The following is a 27,976-nucleotide window of genomic DNA, read 5'->3' on the forward strand; positions in this document are numbered from 1 at the left end:
TTAATTGTTTCTGCATCTAATCCAGGTGCAAAAGGCCCAATTAAGTTTTAATTTCAGGAGTTCAGCTAAAGTTCAATCAAAGTTCTATTACAATTTTACACAAAGCACTTATGAAATTTTTAAACCATATTCTTTTGACATCAGGGTGTGATTGAGCATGCTGCATATCCAGCCAGTGAAATGGTGGCACTGACAGCTGAAAGGAAGCAACAACCACGTAGAGCAAACTGCTTCATTTTACAGCTTCCAGCATTATACTCTGCCACATCATCCTGTTACAGCTTTGCCAGTATGCTATCTTGGTGAATAAACAACACTAAAATACATCGTTTCAGAGAGCTTTTCTCTTCTATTCATTACATAATGATTTGCTGTATTTTTTTAAATTTCAAATTCACTTTCTGTAAAAGTCAGAATTTTATATTGGAAATTTACCTGTATATTGTATTTCTCTGCTGCATATTCACTTCATCATGTAAGAAAACAATTTGGTTAAATAATTGTAAGACAAATTGACCTGTTGGAATTAACGCAAGTTTAAATTATCTTTTTCTGGCCAGTCATGTAGCAGAGAGACGTTTCAGGGCTGCATAAATTCTGTTCTGACCTGAATTGTCACAGCCTACAGACTATAAGAAAAAAATTCCAAAAACTTTTGCACAAGAGAGGAAATTTTATTCTTGTTTTGTCTTGGAAGAAATAGGACTCTTCTTTCCTTGTCGTGGTTTTCTCTTCAGTCACAGGTAGAAAATGTGAAACTGTGACTTTGCAAATCTAAGGCAGTCTATACGTAAGTGATGCTTAAGACTTGTAGCAGGCATGTCTCTCTAAACTGAGAGGTTCCAGTACAGCATCTGTCTAGCAGTACATAAGCAGTTAATTCTGTAGAATTTTTAAACAAACTTTGCAGATTTCCTTTAAAAATGGTTCTAGTGGTGTGGAAGGATTGGCCTGTGTTTCTATTAATGTATTTTTTTATTTCTTGTTGCCTGACTTTAAGACACACAAATACTGTGCAGTGCTATGTTGGGATATATTAATTTTGGTTTTGGTGAAGAGTGTTAGCGTTGCAAGCTTGCTAAATGTTAACCAAATTATCTTAGATACTATCATGAAAGGATTAGGCTGTTGAAGAGGATGGTTTAGGAACCAATCCAGAATAAAATAACACCTATTATACATTGTATCTCTGGCACTGCTAGTATTAGATTTCTTCAAAAGGTAAAAATGGTAGTAATTAAGGGGGTCACAATTTCAGTGTGCACTAGATATTAAAATAACATTTATATATACATCTAAGGATATGTTCCGGTACAATGAATAGGTCTGTGGGAGTTACGTGAGCAGGTTTTAACTGAGTTTAGCTGTAGCTGTTTAGCTGTAGACCGTGAAAGCTATGTTTTATTTTTACAAGTTGTCTTTGAGATTCTTTACTTGTCAGAGGATATAAAATTGCTCTTAACATGGGAACTGAGCAATCATCTCAACTTCTCGATACCACATTGTGTCTTCTTTTTTTTTCCCCCTAGGGCTGAATACTGTTAACATTGTAGGACTGATTGGTGAGGAGGAGTTTTGTCGTTAGCTAAGGGAAAAAGGAAAAAGAGGAGAATGGTCCATGCTGCTGAAGTCTGTGGGGAGGTCTGTTTCGAAGGGCGGTGGCATTAAGGGGATCCTGCTGGCGATCCTCCTGTTAAATAGGAGGATAAAAGGTGACAGGGCAGCATGCAGGTCTGTCTGCCTCTTGCACCCTCTCACCCATATCTTAGCTTTAGGAGATCAGAAATCATTGGGGTCTGAAGCAGGAGCTGAAGGAAGAACTCTAATCCATCTGGAGGACTCCTCAGCCTTTTGTGTGGACAAACAGCAGGGTCTGACACGGTAAGGGAAGACAATTCAAGTGAGGTGTCCCTCTTTACAGCCTTTCCTCTAGGACCAGCTGTCTTACCAGCTTGCTTTTCTTCCAGCACTCTTTTGAATTGAAAAAAATGTCTTTAGTGTCATCACCATGATGTGGAATAGAAATGTGCCTTTTTTCCACAGGGTGGGAGGCATTGCTTGGTTTTGCTGTGTTCCCAGTCAGGAACTTAAATTTATTCTGCCTTAGAAAACTTCAATGAATTGTGAAATTATACTTAAGGGAAAAACTAATTTAACTTTTAAAAACACTTTGCTTTTTATTAATAACTGTTGGACCGTAGTGCCTAATGAAGCTTTGTAAAGCATGTGGATGTCTTAGAGGTAGAGCAGCTGTAACCCTGTACTTTTAAGTTCATAGCAACTTCCTCATGATTCCAGAATTATTTGTCAAGCAGTGACAAAAGCAAAGACAAAGTCTGACATATTGGATAGTTACACAATGTAAAGACTTCGAAAAGTCTTTTGCAAGGAAATCAGTCTGGTGATTGACAAAGCATTAAGCATATGCTCTGTGTTTATATGCCTAGAGCGCAATACCTAAAATGTAAAATCAGGCTCTTAGATAATCCACAACAGTCTGTAATCCCCAGGGACAGGTTACTTGAAGTACTTACGCAATTTAATAATTATGAAAATACATATATAGTTAAATTTTATTTTGTTGATATTAGGTTAAGATGTCTTAATACTGTCTCTCAAACTTGAAACATTGATTTATCACAGTTCTATGAACATCTTTTCTGAAATATTATACTTCAGTGTCACTATTTAGCTACTGTTTGCCTTCAGAAACTGTGTAATGAACTCAAACAAATGGCGACGATTTCTTGGGAAAAGATTGCTGACATGTTGCTTGCAAATCTGGTGTTTTATGATGTCTTTAATTTATTATCTATTTCCTGGGTAAGGACTGGTTTATGCCATTCGTGTCTTCCTTAAAGGTCATGTTCTGGAGTGTTTGTCCTTTCTGACATTTGTCCACATTCAGCACATACGGAAAAATTAAGTTTGCAGATGTGACCTACGTTAAGTATGATAATATTTCTGAAATAAATCAAAACTAATTTGCCTAGAAATATTACTGAGGAACTGTTTTAAATGTCAGTGTGCTAGTGAAATTAACAGTTGTTCTTTTATTGAGCATGCTGTTCCGCAGAAGTTACCCTCTTAGCAATTGTCCAAGTATAAAATCTGTTATGAAAACTGTCTTTGCCATTTATTACTGAAGATGTTTACACTTGTAAAAGTTTCTAGATTGACCACAGTGTTCAGTTTGAAATCTGTTTATCTGGTAAGTTTCCTAGAGCATTTGTATGAAGCTCTATCCCTTCCTGAGTAGTTGTACAAAGGACTTGATGAGACGTAGTTATAACAAGGTTATTTCAGCATGGATACTTAAGAGACGAAATCTTGACTATGCTGAAACGAGTGGAAAAACTTCTTGCTGATTTCACTGTTGTCAATATTTAAACCAATTAAACCAAATGTGAATGATGCATCCATCCAGTGACACTACTGGTACACTCACTTTGTTTGGTTGTCTTATAGATACCTTTTTAATACAAACTGGATTGATATTATTTACCAATTGTAAGTAAGAGATATAATTTATATATTTTTGCTTATTTTTACATGGGTTTGTGAAATAAATTGATAGTACTATGTATGATGATTCTGGATTCGCACAGGTTAATGGCTGATCGAGTGCTTGTGATTGGCAGTGGAGGGAGAGAGCATGCGCTGGCCTGGAAGTTGGCCCAGTCTCCACATGTAAAACATGTGTTTGTTGCTCCAGGGAATGCAGGAACAGCTGACAATGGAAAAATTTCCAATTCAGGTAAAAAGGGGGAAAAATAGAATATTGTGCCAAGTAATCAGTAGTATCGGCATTGGAACTGAAACAAAACTGACCACATTTGTGTTGAGTCAGTAGGAGATAACAATTATTCTTTTATTTTACTGGTACCACAAATTATTTAAGGCATGTATTTATTTTTTTTCTGTGTGTTTTGTTTCTGAATTTTATAACTGCCTAGTAAAACATACTATATCTATTTTTAGCATAGCTTCTTAAGACAGTGAAGCTTACATGAGACTGTGTATTTGTACACCTCCCACACATTTCTCCCACTGTTGTGCTTGAATTCACTCACCAATTTCAGCAAAATGTAACAGAGGAATAGAAGGCTCGAAGTTATTAATTTCTGGATAGAAACTTCTCTGGTGTCTGCCCAGACTGCTCAGCTAAATTTAGCTACATCATGTACTGGCATTGAGTAAATCTTTGCTCACATGTTGAAATTGAGTTTCCCTATGAACTTGCAGTTTTATTTTTTAAAGTTTTTATTCTGTTATGATAAGCGGCTTTTAAAAATTTATATTGATTACATATAGCAAATAAAATACATTTAGCAAGTTAGTAGGTGTGCATTAAAAGCAGTAGTGCAAATTGGAAATGTTCGTTGTTCCTTTTGGACTCTATTATCATTGTTGTATTGCTTGTTTTACTTTGCCCTTCATGGGCTGTTTTATTATTTTAACCATAGTTAGGGTGATGAACAATGCCATTCTCATCTCCCATCTCTTATTTAGGCTTTGCAGTGGTAACTTAATTATATTTCCTTTTCCTTTTCAGCTGTATTAGTGAGCAATCACACTATTGTTACCCAGTTCTGCAAAGATCATAATATTGGACTTGTGTTAGTTGGACAAGAAGCTCTTTTGGCAGCTGGTAAGGCTGAAATAAATTAACTTGACAGTAAAAATCAGCACCTTGGAATCTGCTGTAAAATTACCTCTTGTGGACATTAAGATGCACACTGACTTAATTAAACTAAGGAGCAAGAAAATTTGGATTATCTTGTAAATTGTAGTCACTTAAAACACTTGGCTTTACAGCTGCATGCTGCTTTTTGTATGTTAGAAAGCAGCAGGGGAAATCATGCAGGATCAAGAATCAATAATGGTTACAAGTACTCTCGTGTCTTCTGCTCCGCTTTCCTTTATATAAAGAATTTTCTTGCAATAGCCCTAATATTGTTGCTAAATGCAACAGTACCCAGACCATCACATGCATTTATTGTAATGTGCAGTAAGATCTCCATGTCTCAAATAGTGAGCAGAAGTACCAGACAGTCCTAACAGTAGTCATGGGATGGTAACTGGGAAAGTGCTTAGTAATGTAAAGAGCTAAAGACCTCTTAAAACTGAATGATGAAACAGGTCATTGGATATGCAAAACCTTATTTTAAGGATGAATTAGCTATCTGAGACACGGAAAAGTGTAACAGGCTGCTGGAATGGTTATGTGGTTTTCCTTTTGCCAAAATGACTCGATGTTTCGAAAGAGATGACTTGGTTCTTTTGCTGGTTTTGGTAATTAGGGATTGTTGATGACTTGAGAGCAGCAGGAGTTAGGTGTTTTGGACCATCTGCAAAAGCAGCCCAGCTGGCGTCCAACACCAGTTTTGCCAAAGCCTTTCTGGATCGACATGGGATCCCAACAGCCAGATGGAAAGCCTTCACCAATCCCCAGGAAGCTTGTAGGTTTATTATCAGGTAAATATTTTGATACTGGAAACCCTCTGTCAAGTTATCTTTGCATTTGGCCTTTGTCCGTGATAGTTGCCTAAAACTTGGTAACTTTTCAACTGTTGTTCTTCTCAAGTAGCTACTGAATGAATTGGTTTTGTAATTTCAGACAGATGGTGCAGGTGCAGGGAACTTAAATAGTTTGATTTTTCTCTTCATAGATCACAGCTCTTCTTCCCTTTGATCACCTTCTTCAGGATGCTAGTTAACTATTTAAAAGGCAAAAAAATTAAGTCAGTATAAAATATTTCCATAAATCTTTCTGTAAGGGCAAGAATATTTTCTACACAGACAGATACCAGCAAAATGCTATTCTGGAGTGATTTGGGAGGGACCGGTCAAGTACTCATAACCTGAGGAGGATATTCTGATTTCTTCAAGGCTAGGCAGCACCTTTTCCATGGAGAGTGAAATGTAACTGCCTATCTCTGCAATTGCTTTGAGTGGTAATGCCTCTGAAGTCATGGGGGATCCTTTGGGAGAGTAACTTACCGCTGTGGCTATTTTGGTCTGGCCTCACAGCAGCTGCTGTGTTCAGCTACACTGGTCTGTGTCTGTGTGTCGGTTTCACGGACTTCTTGTCTTTGCTGTCACGTGCTACATGTGGTATAATCTAGTGGAACTTTTTTTTTTAAATAAAAACAACCTTTTCACTGACTTTGCTCTGTAGCAGCATTTAGTCTGTATTACTGCTGTGCAGAAGAACAGGCCAACAACTTGTATGTCTGTAAGCATGCATAAGACCCAAACAGGAAAACTGTATCTCAGGTCAACATACATACAGAGAGCTTTGTGTGAGCCTGCTTTGGCTGCCTACATAAATCTAGAGTTGAGATTTATCCTAATAGAAATCCTAATGTGGAAAGGGGAAAGGAGATGTTGTCTCAGAAAACAGGCTAGTAGTGTGTAGAATCAGCTCTTCAAAAGAGGCATTTTATTTCGCTGTCCACAAGCTGGAAAGAGATGCACGGATAAAGTGTAGTTAAAATATGTTAACATTAGGCTGGTTTGTTCTTTTTTTCCCTTCTAGATTTAATTTGTGTTTAAGAGTAAGTGGAGCAATTCTGTTCATGCACTATTTCTAACATATCCTTTACATGCAAGACCTAACTCAGCCTTAACCTTACAACCCTAAACAGAACTTCTATAGTGGTTTATAGGATTATGTACTGTAATCTGGTGTTATAAAACTATAAATCATCAATGAGTTCATCTTTCCAAACCTATGACAGGAGTAAAATAGTAACCCAACTCAGGGAAAAGAGGAAGAAACTGTGAGGTGTTAAAGTTATAGAACCATAGAATGGTTTAGGTTGGAAGGGACCTTAAGGATTATCTAGTTCCAATGCCCCTGCCCTGGGCAGGGACACCTCCTACTAGACCAGGCTGCTCAAAGCCCCATCCAGCCTGGCCTTGAATACCTCCAGGGATGGGGCAGCCACAACTTCCCCGGGCAACCTGTTCCAGTGTCACACCACCCTCATTGTAAAGAACTTCTTCCTAACATCTAATCTAAATCTACCCTATTTCAGTTTAAAACCGTGCCCCTCATCCCATCACTATGCTCCCTGATGAAGAGTCCCTCCCCATCTTTCCTGTAGGCCCCCTTTAGGTACTGGAAGCCCAGGATGCAGTTGGTTTTCTGGACTGCGAGTGCACATTGCTGGCTCATGTTGAGCTTTTCATCAACCAACACCCCCAAGTCCTTCTCCCAGGGGCTGCTGTCAGTCCATTCTCCGCCCAGCCTGTATTTGTGCTTGGGATTTCCCCGATCAACGTTGAGGACCTTGCACTTGGCCTTCTTGAATTTCATGAGCTTTGCACAGTTCAGTGCAAAGTTCAGTGACTTGTCCAAGGATGAGTTGAGTTGAGTTGGTGTCAGAAACAACAACAGTATTCATGGATTTCTGGTTCACAGTCTTGTGCTGAGGTCTGTAAGAGCCCATTCACCTCCATGACAGGATGGGCTAGCAAGGACTGTATTTTTCTGAAGTGTTATTCTTCAACAGTTCAGAAAAACAGGAAGAATATGGGAGGCATTCAGCTTAAAAATTGTAATTTCACTAGATGCAGTAGGGATGCCTGAATCTCACTTTTGCTTTCATTTAAAGCACAGACTTTCCTGCACGAGTTGTACGGGCAAGGGGCCCTGCTGCTAGAAAAGAAGTGACTATTGCAGCCAGCAAAGAGGAAGCCTGCAGAGCTGTCCAAGAGATTATGCAGGTGGATAAATCTTTAATTAATCAGTGGGAATTCAATTCTTGATGTTCTGTAGCCTGTGAGTTTGTGATTTTGGGCACAGAAAGTATTTTCAGGAGAAACTTGCCCATTTGACTAAGGAATTTCTCTGGGTATCATCCTCAAATTCCTCATGTTTGCCCCAGACAGTGGGTAGTGAGCAAGGATTTGTAGTTTGTGACTGAACTCTCGTTCCAGCACTGAGTCCTGCTGCCCTGCCCCTCCAACTTTTTCCATATTTCATTGGCTCCCTGGGTCTGATAATGTGCATTTCAATGTCTCTTCCTTATCTCCAAATGAGATTCTATTGGCTTTGCTTAACATAACAGAATTCAAGCAAGCTGGTAGTCTTCATATGCATTGTTTTTTCTGTTAAAAGGAAATAAATAGAGGATTTAGCGAGTAGATGTCATATTTGCTAACTGGAAAAATTTTTTTTGTACAGGACAGAATGTTTGGAGAGATGGTTGTTATTGAAGAACTTCTTCAAGGGGAAGAACTTTCTGTATGTAATCAATGGTGTGGTTATGTGCTTTTATTCTTTGGCATAATTGCTATGCATTATGCATAAACACACAAATTTATAATTTCAAATTGTTTTTTTATGTTTATTTTCACTTACATAAATAAATGTGCAATCTAAGCAACTTCATGTCATGCAACGTATGTTGTCACTAGAATTTTCTTCTACATTAGTCGTAAAATTGCAATTATGGTGATTGTTTTAGGTGGAAAATGGTCTTTTTTTCCTAAGATGACCTAAAATATGTTTGTATGGACTTTGTCTTGGCAAGTCTTGTTGCATCAAAAAATTTGTGCTAATATTTAGTGCCTCTTTTAGCACTTTCTTTACCATGGATTACTCAGGATAAAACTTAAGCATGCGTATTATATAGAATCATAGAATCATAGAATGGTTTGGGTTAGAAGGGATCGTAAAGATGATCTAGTTCCAACCCCCTGCCATGGGCAGGGACACCTCCCACTAGACCAGGTTGCCCAAAGCCCCATCCAGCCTGGCCTTGAACACCTCTAGGAATGGGGCATCCACAACTTCCCTGGGAAACCTGTTCCAGTGTCTCACCAACTTCATAGTGAAAAATTGATTCCTGCAATCTAATCTAAGTCTGCCCTCTTTCAGTTTGAAGCCATTACGCCTCGTCCTATCACGACATGCCCTTGTAAGAAGTCCCTCCCCATCCTTCCTGTAGGCCCTTTTAGGTACTGGAAGGCCATTATAAGGTCTCCCTGGAGCCTTCTCTTCTCCAGGCTGAACAACCCCAACTCTCTCAGCCTGTCTTCATAAGAGAGGTGCTTCAACCTTCTGATCTTTGTGGTCATCCTCTGGACCCTCTCCAACAGGTCCAACATATGCGGCATCAAAACTGAAAACAAGTTCTTTGTGCAAGGTTTGTCCTGCACTGAGAAGACCTCACACTCATTCAGGCTCCAGATCTGCAAACACACACTTTTAACATGAAACGTATGAATAATTCTGTTAAGTCAATGAAGACTATTCACATGCCTGAAGGTAAGCATGTGTCCACGTGACTGATCGCTCAAGATCTAATTCATCAGAAAGGAATTGTTATGAGGGACACCATTTCTCTTAATTATTTAAAAATGAGAAAGAAAGCTCAATGAATCCTTCAAGTCAGTGGGCTTGCTGCAGAATAAGTGGATCCTATTGCGTTCTGTCTTTGATTCATAAATTTTCCTGGCAGAACTGAGACTCAGCCTGCGACCAGCAGTGTCAACTTCCCTTAGGGCAGGACATTGTCACAGTTTCTGTGTTGTGTGCATCTCTCAACAGTGCTTGTGCTTCACGGATGGTGTCACTGTTGCCTCAATGCCCCCAGCCCAGGCACACAAACGATTACTGGATGGCGACCAGGGTCCAAACACTGGAGGGATGGGAGCCTATTGCCCGGTTCCTCAGGTATAGCAGTCCTCCTCCTCAGCCTGCAATAAGGCTGATCACATCTGTGTTAATATATCTGCTTTAGGGCCCAGTCTTGTTTCTATCACGTAGGCCAGATTTCTTCTGGAATTGATTGACACTTTGCTTGTATAAGTGCAATACAGGGCTCAAACTTTAGTAGTCATTCTTTAGGATTTAATGAGCCAGTGTTCTGAGGAATAGTCTCTCTCTTACCTTTTCCATTGTTCCTCAACTTGATTTTTCTCTGTTCCTATTAGCATCACTTGAAATGTCGCTGCAAAATTCCCTGCATGCCTGGAGTCTTTGTGTCTTGAACATAACCTTGTTTTTTTTGTTGTTGATTCTTAAAGCTGACTGCTTTGTTCTAAATATGCTGCTCAAGTACACTATTAGTGTGTTTTTCTATAAGTACAGAAACAATCTTTCTGTGTACCGCCCAGGTTGTCAGTGTCTCAAACCTCCTTAAAATTGGTCCACTAAAGAAAGAACCAAACAAAAAATCTTGGGAGACAGAGGATCAGTGTATCTGTCCTTCAGGCAGCAGCACCCTAATGGAAGGAGTGCACTGGTTGCGGGTGGGAGAGCAGAAACCATGGCTGAGGCATCTACTTACCCCAGTCCTTCCAGGTCCTATGTGCTAGTCCAGCAAATGTCATCATTGTCTCAATCGGTTTGATGTTGATCGTCAGGTTCCAGAAGTTCTTCTAGAGAAAATCAATGATGCTGTCCTTCAACATGTTGTTGATAGTATGAGACAAGAAGGAACAGCATATGTAGGTGAGTAAGCATTCAACTGAAAAACAAGGTAAAGTCATATCACTGTTAGAGATTGTTAGTTTCCTTGTTAGAGACTACTTTTGAATTCCAAATAATATTTATTTTTTAAAAAAAGTAGTTAATTTTTCACAGAGTATTAAGCCTCACTGGTTTGGTTTATAGCTCTTCCTTTGGAGAGAAGAACTTTTATCTTTTCTGCATAAAGTATGCTGTATTTTTATTAAATATTGTCAATTAAAACAGTTGCAACCAGACTCTGTATTTCAGGGTATGATATATACTTAAATTCAGTTGTACTGTTCACTCCTATATACAGCAGTGTAAGTTTTCTTAAGATCTTTGTCTTAAGGCTGTTTTGAAAAAGGAAAGTGATACTCATAGCTGTCACTTAATGCCAATGACTGCTTTTGATGCTGAAGACTGTCGAGATCACGTGTGAAGAGTTGGGTTCCCATCTGTGATGTATTATCTGCTATTTGGTACCTTTTTTACAATGACCAAATCCACAGTAAGAATTTAGTAGGCGCCGAACATTTTCAGAGTGGTGCTGGAGGACCTGATTTTTTTGGGGGTTTAAAATTTAACCCTTGTTATTCTCTGGGGATTGGTTTTCTGATTATGAAATGAAAGGCCTGCTTTAGATTACCACATGTATATAAGTGTGTTGCAGTAGAAATCACAGAATACCAACTTCAGTAAGTTTCTGTTTGTTTTTGTTTGTTAGTAGCAGTAGCAAATTCTGGTATTTTTGCCTGACATACAGAGTTATACTTCTATATTTATGCATAACAATAGCGCACTTAATGGTAAGAAAGTCACAAGGTCTGCATAATGGGGTTTTATGGGAACTGCGTTACTCAACCTGTCAGTTCCTTTTGATCGCTGAATGCCTGCAATTAGAGGGCTGCAGCAGAAGGCAGAACTCAGCTTCCTGTTGCAAAGGGGTTGCTTTTGTTGTATTCGGTCTAAAATGTGATGCAATGTTCCTCAGGTTGTTGCTAGCCACTTTGTTGGTTATTGTAGAATTAGTATGACTTGTGTGTAATTGCTTGGAGAATCCCTGCCCCTAATTCCTTACAGTTTGCAGATTGCATTGCACATTCCAAAATACTGTGTTACATTTAAAGGAGTTCTTGAAAAATAAATATTTAAGTTCTTTGCTCAGCTGTGTTCTTTCTGTTCAGGTGTGCTGCAAACAGGTTTAATGCTTACCAAAGATGGTCTGAAAATTTTAAACTTTAAATGTCAGTTTGGTGACCCTCAGTGCCAGGTGAGTGAAAGATACTGGAAACTTAAATATGCTTTATTCTTTTACCTCTGACTATTACTTTTAGGGAAATGTGTGTGATATATTTGGATTTATGTCTTCCTTCCCCTGAACACGCAGATCTCAATGAGAATGTCTTAGACAATGTATGAGGTAACTTAAAATTTTAGCTTTTCAACTTCTGTGAATTGTTAGTTAAAGAATACAAATTAAGGAGCTGTTCCTCAGATTTCATTTTTCTGGATAGAAGGAGAATGGGAGGGACCTAAATTCATGTTCCTTCTACATAATCTCACATCTCATTTTTGTAAATTTATGACTGTTGCAAAAAGATGCTGCAATTTAATGCTCATCTGTAGTTTCCAAATCTACTGGTATAGGGAAATACAGTATTCTCAGTTTGGCAGGTACAGATTTTACAGATTAATTGATTTTTCCTTATGTTGAATTTCAACAAGTCAGCAAAATAAAAATTAACTTCTATCTCTACAAAAATTTTCTGCAGGTAATTCTTCCACTGCTTAAAAATGATTTTTATGAAGTGATTCAAGCAACAATTGATGGCAAACTCTGCAGCTTCATGCCAGCCTGGTCAGAAAATAGTACAGCTGTGTGTGTGGTCATGGCAAGTCCAGGATACCCAGGAGACTGTGACAAAGGCATGGAGGTAACAGGTAACTGCAGTAGGTTGTTTACTGTTTAATTTCAGCATAGTACTTTAGTAGGTTTGCATATACCTCTTCTCTCAGAGATGTCTACAGCTTTCCTCCATCCCACCCCTCACACTCTGTCAGAGTCTGCCTTCATCCATCACTCCTTGTCCTTGTGCAAGGGATAACTGTTCAGTAAGGTCTTTTAACTAGAATGTTTGCCTGTCCAAAGTAGCACAGGGGATACGCGTTTAAAGTTATATCATTATATGAAGTTCTCTCTGTAGCTGGTTGCTGAGATAAGAATGTGATGGGGAATTATGTTCTCCTGGAGCAACTCTGGTGTGTCCATGGGGAGTGCTTCCATAAATTGTGCTGGAAACATGGACCACAGTGTTGTCAGCACATGACTGCTTTTTCCTAGCCTTGTTCCCTTGCCAGGAGGTCGTGTTATCTTAGCTAATGCCTAACCAGGTGATAAGGGTGAGACTTGAGGACCTGTGGCTTTCAAAGTAGCAGCGGTTCATGCCTCCACCATCAGCTTGGTTCCTTCCCTTGTGCCAGCGAGCCAGCCAGATCATTACTGTGTAATGCTAATAAAGACCTCTTCTTCATAGGGCTCAAAGGGTTTTTGAGAAGTTGGGCATGTGGGCTTTAGATCAATACTCATTTTCTGTATTAAAATTCTTGCAGTTTAATATTACGATTAATTTTTTTTTTAAATGTTTATGGAGAGAACTGTTGCAGAACTATTTCCTCTCAGCTACTGCCGTGCCTGTCTAATAGTATGCCTTGTGTAAAGCAACACAGACAACTGATCTTATGTCAAGGCCACCTTATTTTTTTCAGAATTCTAGTTACCCTACCTCAACCAGGGAGGAGGTCATATTATATTGCTTTTTCCCTTGTTGAGATTTCTGCTGTCATGTTCTCCTCGTCCACCCTTCTCTTCCAGTTCACTCACTGTATTTATTTTGTTTTGTCAGTGATATTCTGCAAAACTCCGCATATCTGTAACTGTAGAAATCCAAACCATGTAACTGAATGAATCCCTCTGCTAATGAGCTGCCTTTCACTAGGCAAACTCAGGAACTTAACTTTTTTCAACTTGGTATTCATACCTTTAAGAGTGAGGTTGTATGATCACCCTGCTTGTTAATCACAAAAACAGACAGTCAAAACAACGTAATTCAATTCATTCTTTTATTATTATCCTCCAACCCCTGGAGTTCTGTGGGGTTTATTAGGGTTTTTTTCCTATTTTCCACATTGATTCCCACATTTTAATGGCTTTGAAAAAACATTTTGTTCTGCAGTATTTGCTAAAACATCACGGGAAGGAGTTAGGTTTCCATTACAGCAAGGCCAGCTGGGGCTCAGCTTTGACCTTGTCAGGGCAGTGCTGTGGCAACATAACACACTGCACCTTCAGCAAGTATAAAGGTTCCTTTTACTTGTTTATAAAGACTGTCTAGCTGACAGCAAGGGAAAAACTGTGCTGTTTCACTTTTTCCAAGCGATGGCAGCAGTTCCTCCTCTACCCTTATCTTCTCAAAATTTGAATCTAAAAAAAGCCCTAAGCAGTCTTGCTTTCCTCTAACAGGAAAATACATGGAAACAAATTAAAAGAACAAAATATGTCATTTGTTTTAGCTATTGGACAGCCACCTACAAGTGTTTGTAGAGCACTGATCCCAGGTGTGGTAGGGAATTGTGTGGACTGGGCACAGCAGGGGAGTAGCTGAGGTAACTTTAACATTAATGGTTTAATATTAGGGAGGGGGGAGAATCGAAGCAGTAAACTGCTGTAACTGTGATTTCATACAGGAAAGCCCTGCACAAATTATTCACAAATACAATATTTAGCACAGTTTTGCCCTGGCACAGGCTAGTTATATGTCCTGTTGTGGCTCCTGGATCTCTTATTTCTGTTCCTGAGTGATCTGTGTCCTTACTGGACATCTCAGAAGGGACTCCTAGGGCCAGTGGAGTGGGATACCCTTCAGTGGGAATGCTGTTTCTTGGAAGAAAGGTAAGGTGAGAAGCTTTATTCTTGTTCTGCCTTGCCTGAAGAAAGGACCTCAGTCTTCACTGCTTTGCCAACATAGTATGTGATTTAAAATACTCAGAGTTCCTTTTGCTTTTTTAGGACTGCTGCAAGCCAAAGAGTTAGGACTGGAGGTGTTCCATGCTGGCACAACGCTGAAGGATGGCAGAGTGGTGACAAGTGGTGGCAGAGTCCTCTCCATTACTGCTGTTAAAGAGGACCTGATGAAAGCATTGGGAGAAGCCAACAGGGGTGTAGCAGCCATACATTTCAAGGGTGCCACGTACAGGAAGGACATTGGCCATCGGGGTATACGACTTCTCAAACAGTCTCTGTATGTAAGCAAAGGCACTAGCAGAAATAGATGCTAGTCCAAAGTTTTCAATCTATTGTTCCCATTTGTGTCATGAATGATGGTCTATGCAGAAAATGTCACTACTGCTGCTAGCACGTCCTTTACTCTCCACAGGGGTCTAATATACAAAGAGAGACGTGTGGAAGCTGTAACCAGTGATGTTTTGTTTCATCAGCCAGAAACATCAATTGTAAGTGGTACCAGATCAGGTAAGACTGGGAAGACTGTTTGAATTTCCTTAGTATATTGAATGCAACAGCAGGTTTTTTCCTCGGGAGGTGAGCCATGCAGTCTTGGCATTGAAATTGAGCTTGAGAAGCTGGGCTGGGGTCACCACAAAGAAAGAAAATTCATTTCTTTCTCATCACTCCTCATTTGCTTAATTAAAAAATAGTTGGCTTAACATGGGGATGATTGCAATTTTTCAAGGTTAGTCTAGTGAACAGAATAACTCCTGGATTAATGGAATGGTTTGGTATGAAGGACAACGCACAGACAGTTATTAGGCTGTGGCTAACAATCTCCGAACTTGTTATTTGCTCTTCAGACTGTGTTCTTTACTCTTAGCAGTGATCTACTGAGGAAGATTTCTTGTTGATTTTTTTCCCTCTTAGAAAAAAGTAGTTACATAAAGAAAAAAGGTGAGCTGTTAACAGTTTGGTAAAATGTTTAACTTTTACTATACACAATCCAAAGGTCACATACAGAATAATAAAAATCTATTTACAAGACTGTGAAATATGTGACTTTGGGGTCCATGCTTCATAAAGCCGTGCATGTTTCGGTCAGTGACACAGTGTTGTCTTCTCCAAGAGATCCTTGTTTACAGTACTTGCCTTGAAGAGTGTTTTGGGTCTTTTTATTTCCCTTAAAAATGATCCTTGACATATTTGTACTTAACAGGCAGTCATTCAGAAGTAGGAGCCTTTGCTGGTTTCTTTGACTTGAAAGCATCTGGTTATGATGATCCTATCTTGGTATCTCAAACGAAAGGCCTTGGACCTAAACTGCAGGTAACTTGCAACCTGACTGTAGCAAAGCTCATGTTATCTCCCAAGACTGTTTTAAATGCCACAGCCAATTGTACCATCTGCACCCTTCTGAGCATTCTAAATACATCTCAAGACCACTGCAATGGTCATTTGAACTTTGTAGATGATCATTTGAGCAAGGCCTGTGCATATGTTATCGAGAATGTAGAGGCTCTGGGTATTTTGTAATGAAATGGTAATAAAACGTATAGCTAAGCACTTGAGGAACTAAGAACCAGAATTTCTGCTGTAAAAGTGAGGGTCCTTTGGCTTTGAGAAAGATCAGTTCAGAGGAGTACAGGAGAGCGTTGAAATGATAACTATCAGACTTAGCTTAATAAATTGCATGCAGAGAGACAGCATGATTACCTTTGTCAGGGCACTAGGGAAAAGAAGGACTGAGGAGATAAACATTAAAGGGGAAGAGAAGCCAATAGATAAAGAATGCTAATTACAGAAGAACAGAACACATAGGATAAGTTGAGCCAGAAATATATACATATATATATAGAATCAGAAGAAGGCTGTCAGCCATCAGAGGAGTTGGAGGTCTGAAGCTGCCTTTTACTGGTCAAGCACAGCAACTTAACTTGTTTCAAGTTGGTGTTTATACCTTTAGTAATGGGATGATGATATCGTGTGGCTTCCTGCAACAGCAGGAGATGGAGCAATATAATCCAAAGGGTCTTTTGCAGTCTTACATTCTTGAACACCTCTGAGCATGAAACAGCGATTGGTGCTGGCTCTTGTGAGTCTTTGTTCCAGCTGCTTGGCAGAAAGGCATTCCCAACTGTGTTTACACAGACTGTTCCCAAGACTCTTCCTTGGCCAAAAAAAAGTTGGCTAATGCCTATATGAATTGTTACTAGATCAGTGGGAGGGAGATGTTATAATGCAACAAAGGACATGGGATGACTGGTTTCCATAGCACTTCTAAATCCATCAGCTGGTGAAAGAAATCAGGCTTGTAATCCAAACTCAGATTTTGTTTAGGTGCTGATCTGTTACCATTTTGAAGCCAGTGATAGTATTTATCTGCATTTTTTCCTTGCCCATCTTTCTGTGCTGAGATTTTCTGTACTATAACTACACTGATAGAGCTGTGACAGTAAAAGGTCTTTAAACCTTAAAAGGTAAAAACCTTAAAAATTTATCCATACATATGCAATCTTTTCAGACCCTAAAGTGGTAACTGACAAAGATGAATTGCACTGTGTGAGCTGGTGCTGTGCATATACATCAGCAGTTGGCACAAATGGAGCCGCTCGGGTGTATCCCTGACAGTGTAGAAACCTCTGCTTGTAATAAAGTAGTGTGAATATCACCACTTCATAGAAGCCATGATGTCTGAATCAGGTTTCGTTACTTGTAGGATGCAAACATCTTGATAATTTTTTTTAAAATCAAATAGCAGCCTTTGTGAGGGAAACATTATTGCTTTGTGAAAGACCTGTCTTTCAGGGGAGCCTACAGACTAGGCCCATGTTGTTGTCTGTCACATGAGATAGCTGAGATCAAAAGACTTCTTGGGGAGGGTGGGAGTGAAGAATCTCATTCCCTGTGGACTTGGAGAAGAGGAAAACAATTTACTTGAGAAATTGTTTCAGTTTTGCTGTGTAGCGCTGTGAAATTAGTAGGCAAAAGTAAAGCAGAACACACAGTGGTGTTTGAGCAACCTGATCTTATTTTTGGAAATTGCTAGGATGTTCTGAAGGTTGAATATCCTGGGAATTTGTAATTGCTTTTAGACACCTCTTATTCTGGATTTGACATAATATTCCAAAAAGCAAACAAATAAACAAACAACCCAAAATGACAATTTCTGGGTATCTGGAACTAGAACTGGAATTAATGTTTCAAAAAACAAAATGGATTTTTCTTTTCTTTGAAAGAAAATGAGCTGTTTTCTCTTGATTTAAACTAGATGATGCACCAGGGTATCCTCTGCATGTATGTTCTTTTGCGATTCTTTTCAGGCAAAGGACTATTTCTACTTATTTGACTGATTAATATCTGAGTTTTGCATATTTCTTGTCACCACTGCTGGTTCCCACCATGTTTTGCAGATTGCACAAGTATGTAAGAGACATGACACCATAGGTCAGGACCTGGTGGCCATGTGTGTCAATGCCATCCTGGCTCAAGGAGCGGAGCCTCTCTTCTTCCTCAATTATTTTGCCTGTGGCAAACTTGATGTTGAAGTGACTGAAACAATCAAAGAAGGAATAGCTGAAGCTTGCAGAAATGCAGGATGTGCTTTCCTGGGTATGAACATTCCTCTCCTCTGAGATTTGAAGGTTCTGATGTTGAAACAATTATTAGGGAAATAGACTTTGTAGGCAGAAGCAGTATGTGGCAGTAGAACAGCTGGTTTCTGTTTGGTGGAAAAAACAGTCAAGCATTTGTGCTTAAACTCTTCCTTATCTCTAAAATGGGTCAGCACAGAGGGATGATTTTTACTATTCATGCATTTGGATCCTGATTCTTGTTTATTTATCCTTGTACAAAGGAGAGCAAAACTGGATGCTTCACATTCTTGAAGTGTTAATATGTTTTCATTCCCTCTCTGATATTCAGTCATAGCAGGGAGGTGCCAGATAAATAGCATGAAATGAAAAGAAATAATTTCTTCTTTCAGTAACTTCATGAAACTTCATTTTGTTGAAGTCTTGAGGTGATGTAAGAAACCAACGTGGATTTTTAAAATGTATCTGAACGTGCTGCTTAGGCTGCATGTCTCTGCAGCTGTCCTGGATACATTGCTTATTTTAGGAGATGCTATAGATTTAAAGTTAACAATAAAAAAGTTTACAGCTGGTGCTGACTGCTTTCTCTCCCCGCGTAGGCAGGGAGATGGCTGAGGTGATTGGCATGTATTCTTCTGGAGAGTATGACCTGGCTGGCTTTGTGGTTGGCGCAGTGGAGCGAGGGCAGATGCTTCTGGGGCTGCAGAGAGCTGATGAGGAGGATGTGCTTATTGGACTGGCCTCTTCTGGGGTTCATGGCCGTGGCTTTAGCATCATAAGGAAGATTCTCTTAATGTCCTCCTTACACTACTCCTCACCAGCACCTGGCAGTTGTGGTGACAAGACTCTAGGTATGATATCTTTCTTTTCAAAAGCAAACCTGCAAATGAATTGTGTTCAGACGTTTTCATAACTAGGTACTGCCAAGGGTTGCTCACTTCAGGATGGGTTAGGGTTAGTCAGTCTTTGGGGTAGGTGTATGGGCTTGCTTCCACAATTTTGGAGAGTGGGCCAGCGTTTTTTGCTACTTCCCACGAAGAGCAGAAGGGAACCTGTTCAGAGAAGCATTCCCACTAAACACCTAATGACCTTTTAAGCAAATTCATTGAATTGACACTTTTGTTTGCAGGAGATATATTGCTGACCCCAGCTAAAATGTACAGTCCATCTTTGCTGCCTGTCCTGCGCTCAGGGCACGTGAAGGCTTTTGCCTTCATTGCTGAGGAAGGTTTGCTGGAAGGCATCTCCAGAATCCTGCCAGAACATGTCAGCGCTGTTCTAGGTAAGCATTAAAGATGACTGTTTCTGTTTGACAAAATTTATATATAGCATGGACTTGACTTTGCCACTTGAGTTATAGACATACTCAGAAACGTATGTGTCTCCATAGTTGGAGACTGAATGACCCAAAGGCAGTGCTCTTCCAAAGAGCCTACCAAAAGCATTCCTATTTCAAGTAAGCATCAGCTAATGAGCACCACTCTCTCACTGAAGAAGGGAAATTTAAGGAGAGTTTGAAGGCACTCATCTCTAGGACGAAAGGTGTTTGAGAAGATTGTGTGTTCTGCAACGTGCCTTTCTATACTAAACGTTTTGAACAAGCACTGAAGCTTGTTGAGAGAATTAATTTGCAAGATTTGCTCCACCGTACATGTACACACACACACACACAAACATATTTAATGCAGTTTTATGGTAGGTGGTATCTTCCCTGCAACAGATTAGCATTTGCCATCTGTAAGTAAGGTAAAACTTTTTCTCTTAAAGCCAAAATTGGGCAAAGTAATCAAAAGTTCAAAATATTAAAGAAAGCCATATTTATGTGAGTCCAAAAATATTGTGGGAATGGGGGAAGGAAGGTGTCTGTATGTCTGTTTGTATTTCTCTGGAATTAAACTAGAAAGGAAAAGAATAAATCCAGCTTACTGAGGTGGTGCCTAGCTTCCTTGCCAGTGCCTGGAACCACAGACAAGATAACAAGCCCAAGGGTTTGTTAGTTTTCTAAAGTGAAGTCAAGATGGCAAGTCTGCACCATCAAGCTTTCTACAGACAACCTCAGGCCATGCCTGTGTGAGTAAGGTCACTGTGAAAGCCTATCCACGCTTGTCATCTGTGTGTAGAATATTCAGCCCTGTTCCAGTCTGCCCATCAATACGTCTAATTATACACTCTTCTACTAATTATTGATTCTTGGAAAAAGAAAACGAGGATATGTTTAAGTAATCCAAAAAAGCCAGAAGATTATTTGTCCCACGGCTCCTTTATCTCTTACAGAAGAGATGTAAGTCATCTGTAGCTTTGTCCTGGCTGATAAGGGATGAATACATTTTAATTCGCCATCATTTCCTACATGTTCTCATTAGAAAGTCTAGAGAAGACTTGGCTCACACAAATTATGGCTAGAAACCTCTAGCTAAGCAGCACCTATAAACTTGACTAGAAGTTGGGTCAGTGTCCTCCTTGGACAGTATTCTTAAAATAGCAAGAATTAGTCTCTATCAGCTCTTGTAATATACCATTGTCATTGTATATAATAAAAGATGTGTAGCAAACATTTGTGCTGACCATGTACAAATTTCAATCATTTTCAGATGCTCTCAGTTGGAAGATTCCTGAAATCTTTTGCTGGCTTTATAAAGAGGGAAACCTCTCTGAGGAGGAGATGGCTCAGACGTTTAATTGTGGGATTGGTGCAGTCTTGGTTGTGCAGAAGGACCTGGCTCAGCATGTTCTCAAAGACGTACGGAGACATGAGGAAGCTTGGCTGATTGGGAAAGTTGTTGCCCCTTGTCACACAGGTTAGCAAATGTCCTAATGGGAAGTGAAGGCAGTCATAAAAATTAAACACAGTATGGTTTGATTCAAGGTGTAACAGATGCATCTGTCTCACTTCAGAGGGGTTTCCACTTTAGGATACGCTATTTAATTTTTAAGTTGATACAGGGTAAGTTGATTTAGCTCTGATTCTGTGAAGTGCTGAGCATCTCCTGGGAGGTGCCAGTTATCCTCAGTTCTGTAGGGTCTGAGGAGATTCCTTATTGCAAAGTTTCTGTAGTTCATATCTTTTTTCTGTCATTTGATTAGGTTGGAGGCTACTGGATACCTTCACAACTAGATTTCATTATTAAATACAGTGAGAAGTGAATGACTCGTTTTCAGAGTGACAGTACTTGAGTAGTGTCTTACCTAGGTACCTGTTTGAGACTTGAGTAAATCCCTCTGCTGACTGTAAGGACTCAAACATTATTTAGTTGATTATACTTTACCGCAGTTGTACTAATCAACCCACGTCCTTTCCAACCCCTTCCCAACTCACATGGATACTGCGTAAAGACAGGATAGGCCACAGGTGTGTACAGTCATATGTGATGGTAAGTCTTCATTCTGGTATGCTCATTGCTTGACATATAGCAAGACATGAGCCAAAATCCCTCTGGAGACCGAACAGCTCAGGGAGCATTTTGGCTGCCCAAAATGCAGCCTCAGTTCTGTCGACATCATTTTAAGTGTAGTTTTGCAACACGAGAGAAAAAAGAAGACAGGTATCAAAGATAGGAATAATCCTTGAAAAAAACATGCCATACCTAGGCCTTTGTAAACTATTCTGCAAGTGAGTAACACAAAAGAGATCAGCACTAGTATGAGTTGGTTTGTTCAAGTAATACATGTTTTTGTAGTTCAGTTAGTGCTAGCATAAATTCAGTGCTGATTGATAGGTTTTCTCTTAATTGAACCTTATGATTAATAAACTATACGAAGTAAATTTAGATGGAAAAGTAAAATCTAAGGTATTTTAACATTTTCCTCACATTTTTGGAGGAGGTTCTCGTATCGAAGTCAAGAATCTTCTAGAAGCTCTGCAGCTGAGCAGCCCCCAGCACCTGCTGAACAGCGCTGTTGTCGAGAGTCAACACCAACCCAGAAAGAACAAAGTTAAAGTAGCTGTTCTCATCTCCGGAACAGGTGAGCTTTCATTTATCATCACACAGAGAAATGTCCTTACAAAGGAGAGGCTGAATTCAGCCCTGATACACGTGCATCCACCTTGCCTTTTTTTTCAGCGGCACCTTCTAAAACCGAGGTTGCATTTTGACTGGAAGGCAAGAAGGTGTGTTGTACTGCTTAACAAACGAGCTTTGTTAGTGCACAAATTCCTTAGTCCTCTTCTATTCATGCATTTGTTGAAACCAAGATTTTTGTTAGATAAATGGAACTGAGGGCCAATTCTCAGTGACATAGATGTTCATCTGTTTCATGAATGTTTTCTCTCTCTTCATTTGAGGCACAAACCTTGCTGCGCTCATCAGTTATGCAAAAGAGCCAGGCAGTTGTGCTCAAGTTGTCCTTGTCATCTCCAACAAGTCTGGTGTGGAAGAACTGCGAAATGCAGCCAGGGCTGGAATTCCCACCAGGGTAAAGGCACTCATTTCCTTTTCTTTTTATGACCAGCTCACAGCTACTGAATCCATAGGTCTTTATGAAATTCTTGGTAAGAATTCGTGTTTCACTTTTGTTTAAAATTTTTATGTGGATGCAGCACAAAGCTGTCAAAGTTATCAGTAGAGACAGAGCTGAAAACTGCATGGACCTTATGGAGGCTGTGAGTGTCTTTCCCATCTCTGCAGTGAATGCTACAGTCCAGAGTTAGGAAGGGACTTAAAATAAGCAAGTGCCTGCATTTAGAGATGGGCTTAAGTTTCACGGAAATCAGTATGTTTACACTCTACTTTTGCAAGTGCTTTGATGATTTGGGTCTGAGACTGTAGCCCATGCAGCTTCCAGCTTTAACAGAAATCAGTAAGACTTCAGGCTCTGTGAAACACATAAGCATGTCGTCTCCTTGGCTCGTCCCTTCTTAGAAAGACCTTTGTGTTTTGTTCAGTCACTTCCACCAGCACCATACAAGTCTCTTCTCCTACCTGTAATCAGTAAAGTAGCACTATACTACGGAAATTTTCACTGGTTTGTTTCATAAAACAAAGACTTGAAAAAGAGAGTAACATCACGTCATCATATTTGACAAAGTGTAGAACGTGGCTTTTGAAAATATTCAACAACTCGGGATTTCAAATACAGCCCACCAGGAACTCCTACTTCGAACATTTAGTGATTTTGAGCAGTTACCATGTTTGTACAGTTATGCACAGATGGAAGTAAATGGTGGTAGAGGCTCTTCATGCATTAAAAATCTTTCAGCAAGCTTCCTCAACAACTGAGTTGGATTCACGTTACTTTTTTTATGGCGATGTAAAGACAAATCTCTGGTAAAAAAAGTTATGTCAAAATTCATTCGCATTTCCATAGGCAAGAGCATTAGTGCTTTGTTAGCCCCTTTTTGGAATGTCCTCATGAACAGAGTCAGGAACCAACACTTACCTTGAGAGCTGGGGCTGAGAGGTGGAGTAGAAATAGAAGAAGACTTGAGTCCTCACCTTACACAGAATGTCTGGCAACTTTTTTGTCTTTTTAGATAAGTTCATGATTTTCAGTAAGCAACTAATAGACTAACTGGTGGTAATGTTGTCAATGAGTCATTATTATTTTTACTTTAGTCTTCGGCTAGACATTCTGCAGTAAGAGGTCAGTATTTTCCAATGTGTTCCCCCTTATTTTCCTCTACACCACATTACTCACATGTTTGTCTTTACACAGTTGGCTTCTCTTTGGGCTGGTTTTCTCCATGTCCTAGAAAGCATCCTGTGCGAAACAGCCAGTGTTAGCTAGCAAGTGATTGGGGTGCTCCCAGGACTGTTTGTATGAATGTGAAAAATCACAAATGTCCTGACAAAACTACAAACTTCTAACTCGTTAAGTCCTCAAGTGCCCTGGAATTAATCTGTTTTGCTTTCTCTTTGTTGCCCAAGTAGTGTCTCTCATTCACACAAAGTTATTTCTTTGATACAGCTTTTGATGTGTTTTAACGTTTTAGGTGATTGATCATAAGTTATATGGGAGTCGCTCGGAATTTGACAGCACAATTGACCGAGTTCTTGAAGAATTTGCTGTTGAACTAATATGTCTTTCAGGATTTATGAGAATTTTGTCAGGTCCTTTTCTCAGAAAATGGAAAGGTAAGAAATTGGAACTGTAAAAGAGAAATTAAAATATGTATGCTTGGTCTCACCAGAATTACACAGTCATAGTTCTTTGTCTTTTGGTTAAATCTCTCACAGCCTTGCTGACACTGAGTTTTGCATGTAAATCAGTGGGGCTGCGCTGTGCCTTCATTTGTTCCAGCCAGCGGGACCGCGCTGGGATTCTGACTGTGCATTGGCAGAGAAATGCCTTGTGCTGGCATAATGAGTAACAGAGAGGCAAAATCAGGGTCACAGAGTTGGTCTGCCTGCCTTACTGCTGGGAAGGAGAAATGCCTGCAGAGCAGGCAGGAGTTTGGTTCTGTCTGCAGTAGGGGACAGGTAGCGTAACTGTGTCATTTGTCAAGGAGCCGAACTAGGGAGTTGTGCTGAACTTACCCCCTGCAGTTGTCACGCAGAAAAACATGGGAGAGAGACTGATTTCTCAGTTCATCTTCTTCCTGCGCTGCCCCAAGGGCTGCACAGCGTAGCACTACTCCGCACTGTGTGCTGGAAATACAGCCATCACAGACGCCCAAGAGAGTGTGGCTCTGCTGCGGGGCAGAGCTTCCTTTAGATGCGCTCCAGGCCAGGGGATGGGGGAATGCACACTCCTCTTTCCTCTTGGCTCTGGGCACCACACGCCAGCTCCCGAGGCCTGGCTCAGAAGTTACTTACTCAGTATGCGGATTGCACTTGGGCACACTCCTTTGGGAATGATGTTTCCTATGAAAATCACTTCCATCTGTGCAGTGGCTCTGCATGAGGCTGCAGTGTGAAGTCCACTTCCAAGCCCCTCATCTGCAGCATGAGGGACGGTTACCTGGGAGGGGAGAGACTTAAGACGCCGTCTGTCCACCCAAAGACGCAAAAGCAAATGAGGTCTTTGGCCTTAACTGAAACATGCTTCCCTGGCTACTGCCAAGGCCTGCAGACCATCACCTGTGTTCCTGGAAGAGCAGTATTTCCTCAGCTCAGAGCAGTGCTTCCTCAGATGTTCTTAGAGGTTGCAGCACCATGTATATATTTTTTGCTTTTTAACCTGAATCTGAACGTGTCTGTTACGTTCTGACTGCAGTTCAGACCATTTAAATTCCTGAGTGGTGCTCAATGCTGTTGTTTTGTGCTGATGATCACATCTCACTTTTATTTTTAACGGAAATTCAGTTCAAATTGATTTTTTTTTTCCTCCTCTCACATCGATGCCTAGGGAAAATTTTGAATGCTTCCCCATCACTTTTCCCACCAATCAAGGATGGAAATGCCCATCGGCAAGCCCTGCAAAGTGGATTCAAAGTCACAGGCTGTACCGTGCATTTTGTCCTGGTAAGTGTCCTCTTGCCTAACATTGAGTAAGTTATGAAAAAGAATTTGCTTTTTTCTTTTCTTTCTGAAGGAAGAGGCAGGAAGAGGCAATAGGAATGTGTGGAAATCTTGGGATTGTTACCAGTAAAAATGGGAAGATGTGGGGGTTACGTTGCGTTTGTGGTTTCTTGAGGTCCTGTCTTCTTCCTTCATATTATGTTTTTTTCTTCAGTTTCTCCTACCCTCCGCAAACCACCCTCTGAATCTTCTAGTCCATGTCTCTCTCCCCACCGTACCCTCTAATGTAATGTAATGTACCCCCTGATGGAGGTCATAAGCCTCTCCAGATGTACTTTAAGGCTCCTGCACACAGCTACAGATGTGCTCACCGAGATCTCTTGTGAAACTTTCTCTGCCCTATCTGCATTGTCCATAACCTTCCTGAGACTGTTCACCTGCCTCTTCTGAAAGACTGCCAACATCTCCCTTTTAGGAGGAATCTAGTCCGAAAGCAGTGATCCACCAGGAGCCGGTATCTGTGAAGGCAGATGACACTGAGGAGACACTGTCAGAAAGGGTTAAAGAAGCCGAGTGTCGGGCTTTTCCCATTGCCCTGCAGCTGGTGGCCAGTGGAGCAGTGCAGTTAGGAGCCGATGGTAAAACTTACTGGAAACAAGAGAGCCAAAGCCTGTGTCTTCAAGAAGAGAAGAGAGACTGCACGTCCTCTCTCCTGGCTCTGGAGCCTCAAGAAAATGATGTGGCGTAGCCAGGTTAATGAGTGGCTTGCTCTTCGCTCATTTTTCCCTCCTGCCCCCTCCTCCCTACCCTCGATGTGCTTTTCTCTGACTGCAGGCGTGTTACAGGTTTCCATTCTGAGCTGTGATCCTTTTCCCTGAGCTTGTAGCTTTAGTTACACTCCTTTTGCAAAACTGGCGGTGGAAGCCAAGCTATCATTTCAGATTTTGCATTTGTTTGTTTTGTTTTTTCATCTGTAGAGGGGATACTGTATTACAAATCCAAGAGGGGGCCTAAGCTGTAAAGATGGTCTAGCGCTTCAGAGGGAAACAAATTCTTCTGAGGGACCACTTTTTGTTGGCTGCATCACATTGCAGAGCACCAAGAGCTTCACAAAGCAACCACACCCACAAACCATGCTGCTGCAAGAGGGTGACTGGCTACTGTTGGATGGAAGAGGACAGACGTGTCGGGGCAGAGCAGAAGCGAGGCCCAGCATGGCATGGTGTGGATTCAGGGGTGAACAAGCGTTACAGATGAATGCATAGTTCTATGGGAGGAGGTGGGAGTCTAGAAGGCCCTCGTCCTTGTGAGCCCCGCCACTGTGGGAGCACCTCAGGGTACAGGGAAAAGAGGATATGCAAACATGTGCACCAGTGTGGGGGCCAGCATCTAGTAAGCCGCCAAGCAGAAGATCCAAAGGCCAACAAGACAGGGAGCTCTTAAAAGGCGAAAAGAAATGAAACAAACTCCCCTTCACAGATTATTTGTCGATACGATGTAATAGTGCATACTGAACATACATCTAGATGCTTTCCCATGCTCCTTGAAAGGGGGCAGCGCATAGACATTCCCCAAATTTCATATTAAAACATTTGGATCTTGAGGGATGAAAATGTGTTTAGAGGGACTAGAAACACCAGTTTTCAGGCATTTTCTTCCTTCATCCTTGAAATCAGCAGGATAAGATATCCTCACCTTGACTTGCAGTGGCAGGAAAATCTCAATTTTCTTTGTTGACTGAATGATTGGCTTGGTCCAGAGAGCTGCTGCTGTTAAATAAAACCTTTTTCTGTGGGAAGCTTATTTTATATCTGCCGGAATAATGACTTGCATGCGAGTAACATAAATCAGAGGAAGAACGCTAGCTAAGAAGCTACTTGAACAAAGTAGAAAAGAAGTAGACAGAGATGAATTGTCCAGAGGAGGCATCACTAATAGCCATTAGATGCAATGAAAAAAGTGTAATCTTGTTTTGGTATTATGTGTACTGTACTAGTAAAGGCATACTCTATCAGGCTGATTGAGATCATGAGTCTAAATTGTTCCTTTTTTTTTTTTTCAGTGTTTCAGTAGTTAGGGAGGGGAGAAAAATTCGGTTCCCTCCCGTAAGCGCTGCCATTTATGTACAGAAATCTGTATTTGTCTCTTGCATTCTAACAAGTGCAGCAAGGAACACAGACTTTTCGTGATCTGGGAGAAGAAGGAAGAACTGCAACAAGGCAAGATTAACAAATGTTTGGTATATGTAGGTAGCATTTATGCTAAACACATTGCTTAGTTTGCTTTCAGTCTGTTGTAACTGTGTAGTAACTTCATGTTGTATGTTATTTGAATTGCATAGCACGCATGACTGAATGTTTCAAACCTAATGAATAAAACGTTAAAAGAGAATAGGGTGCTAGTTATTGTGCTCTGGTAGGTCTCCAGACGATCGCCATGGTATCGAACAACTCTCTAATTATCTGACATCCCTCTGAGATTGGGTGTGGCGATAGGCTATTAATCTATTTATTCT

At 40.5% G+C, this 27,976-nt stretch overlaps 1 protein-coding gene across 2 annotated transcripts; it reads left to right on the plus strand.

The window, feature by feature from the left end:
* The first annotated feature begins 1,786 nt into the window (after nucleotides 1-1,786).
* Nucleotides 1,787-27,843, plus strand: LOC141748712 (trifunctional purine biosynthetic protein adenosine-3-like). Of its 2 annotated transcripts, XM_074601210.1 has the most exons (22): nucleotides 1,787-1,881; nucleotides 3,609-3,757; nucleotides 4,556-4,651; nucleotides 5,304-5,478; nucleotides 7,623-7,734; nucleotides 8,195-8,254; nucleotides 9,563-9,688; nucleotides 10,381-10,468; nucleotides 11,653-11,738; nucleotides 12,241-12,409; nucleotides 14,535-14,766; nucleotides 14,902-14,996; nucleotides 15,691-15,800; nucleotides 17,885-18,083; nucleotides 18,664-18,915; nucleotides 19,194-19,346; nucleotides 20,656-20,862; nucleotides 21,884-22,027; nucleotides 22,347-22,477; nucleotides 23,994-24,135; nucleotides 25,349-25,464; nucleotides 25,937-27,843. In XM_074601210.1, exons 2-22 carry the CDS (start codon nucleotides 3,613-3,615, stop codon nucleotides 26,207-26,209), a joined length of 3,111 nt encoding a protein of 1,036 aa, XP_074457311.1. In that variant the 5' UTR covers nucleotides 1,787-1,881; nucleotides 3,609-3,612; the 3' UTR covers nucleotides 26,210-27,843. The 2 variants fall into 2 exon arrangements, with proteins under 2 accessions (XP_074457311.1, XP_074457303.1); XM_074601202.1 differs by lacking the exon at nucleotides 1,787-1,881 and having other exon boundaries at nucleotides 3,589-3,757.
* Nucleotides 27,844-27,976: the final 133 nt, after the last annotated feature.

This window comes from Larus michahellis, chromosome 1 (genome assembly GCF_964199755.1).
Source record: "Larus michahellis chromosome 1, bLarMic1.1, whole genome shotgun sequence".
In the NCBI taxonomy this organism is placed as follows: Eukaryota; Metazoa; Chordata; class Aves; order Charadriiformes; family Laridae; genus Larus; species Larus michahellis.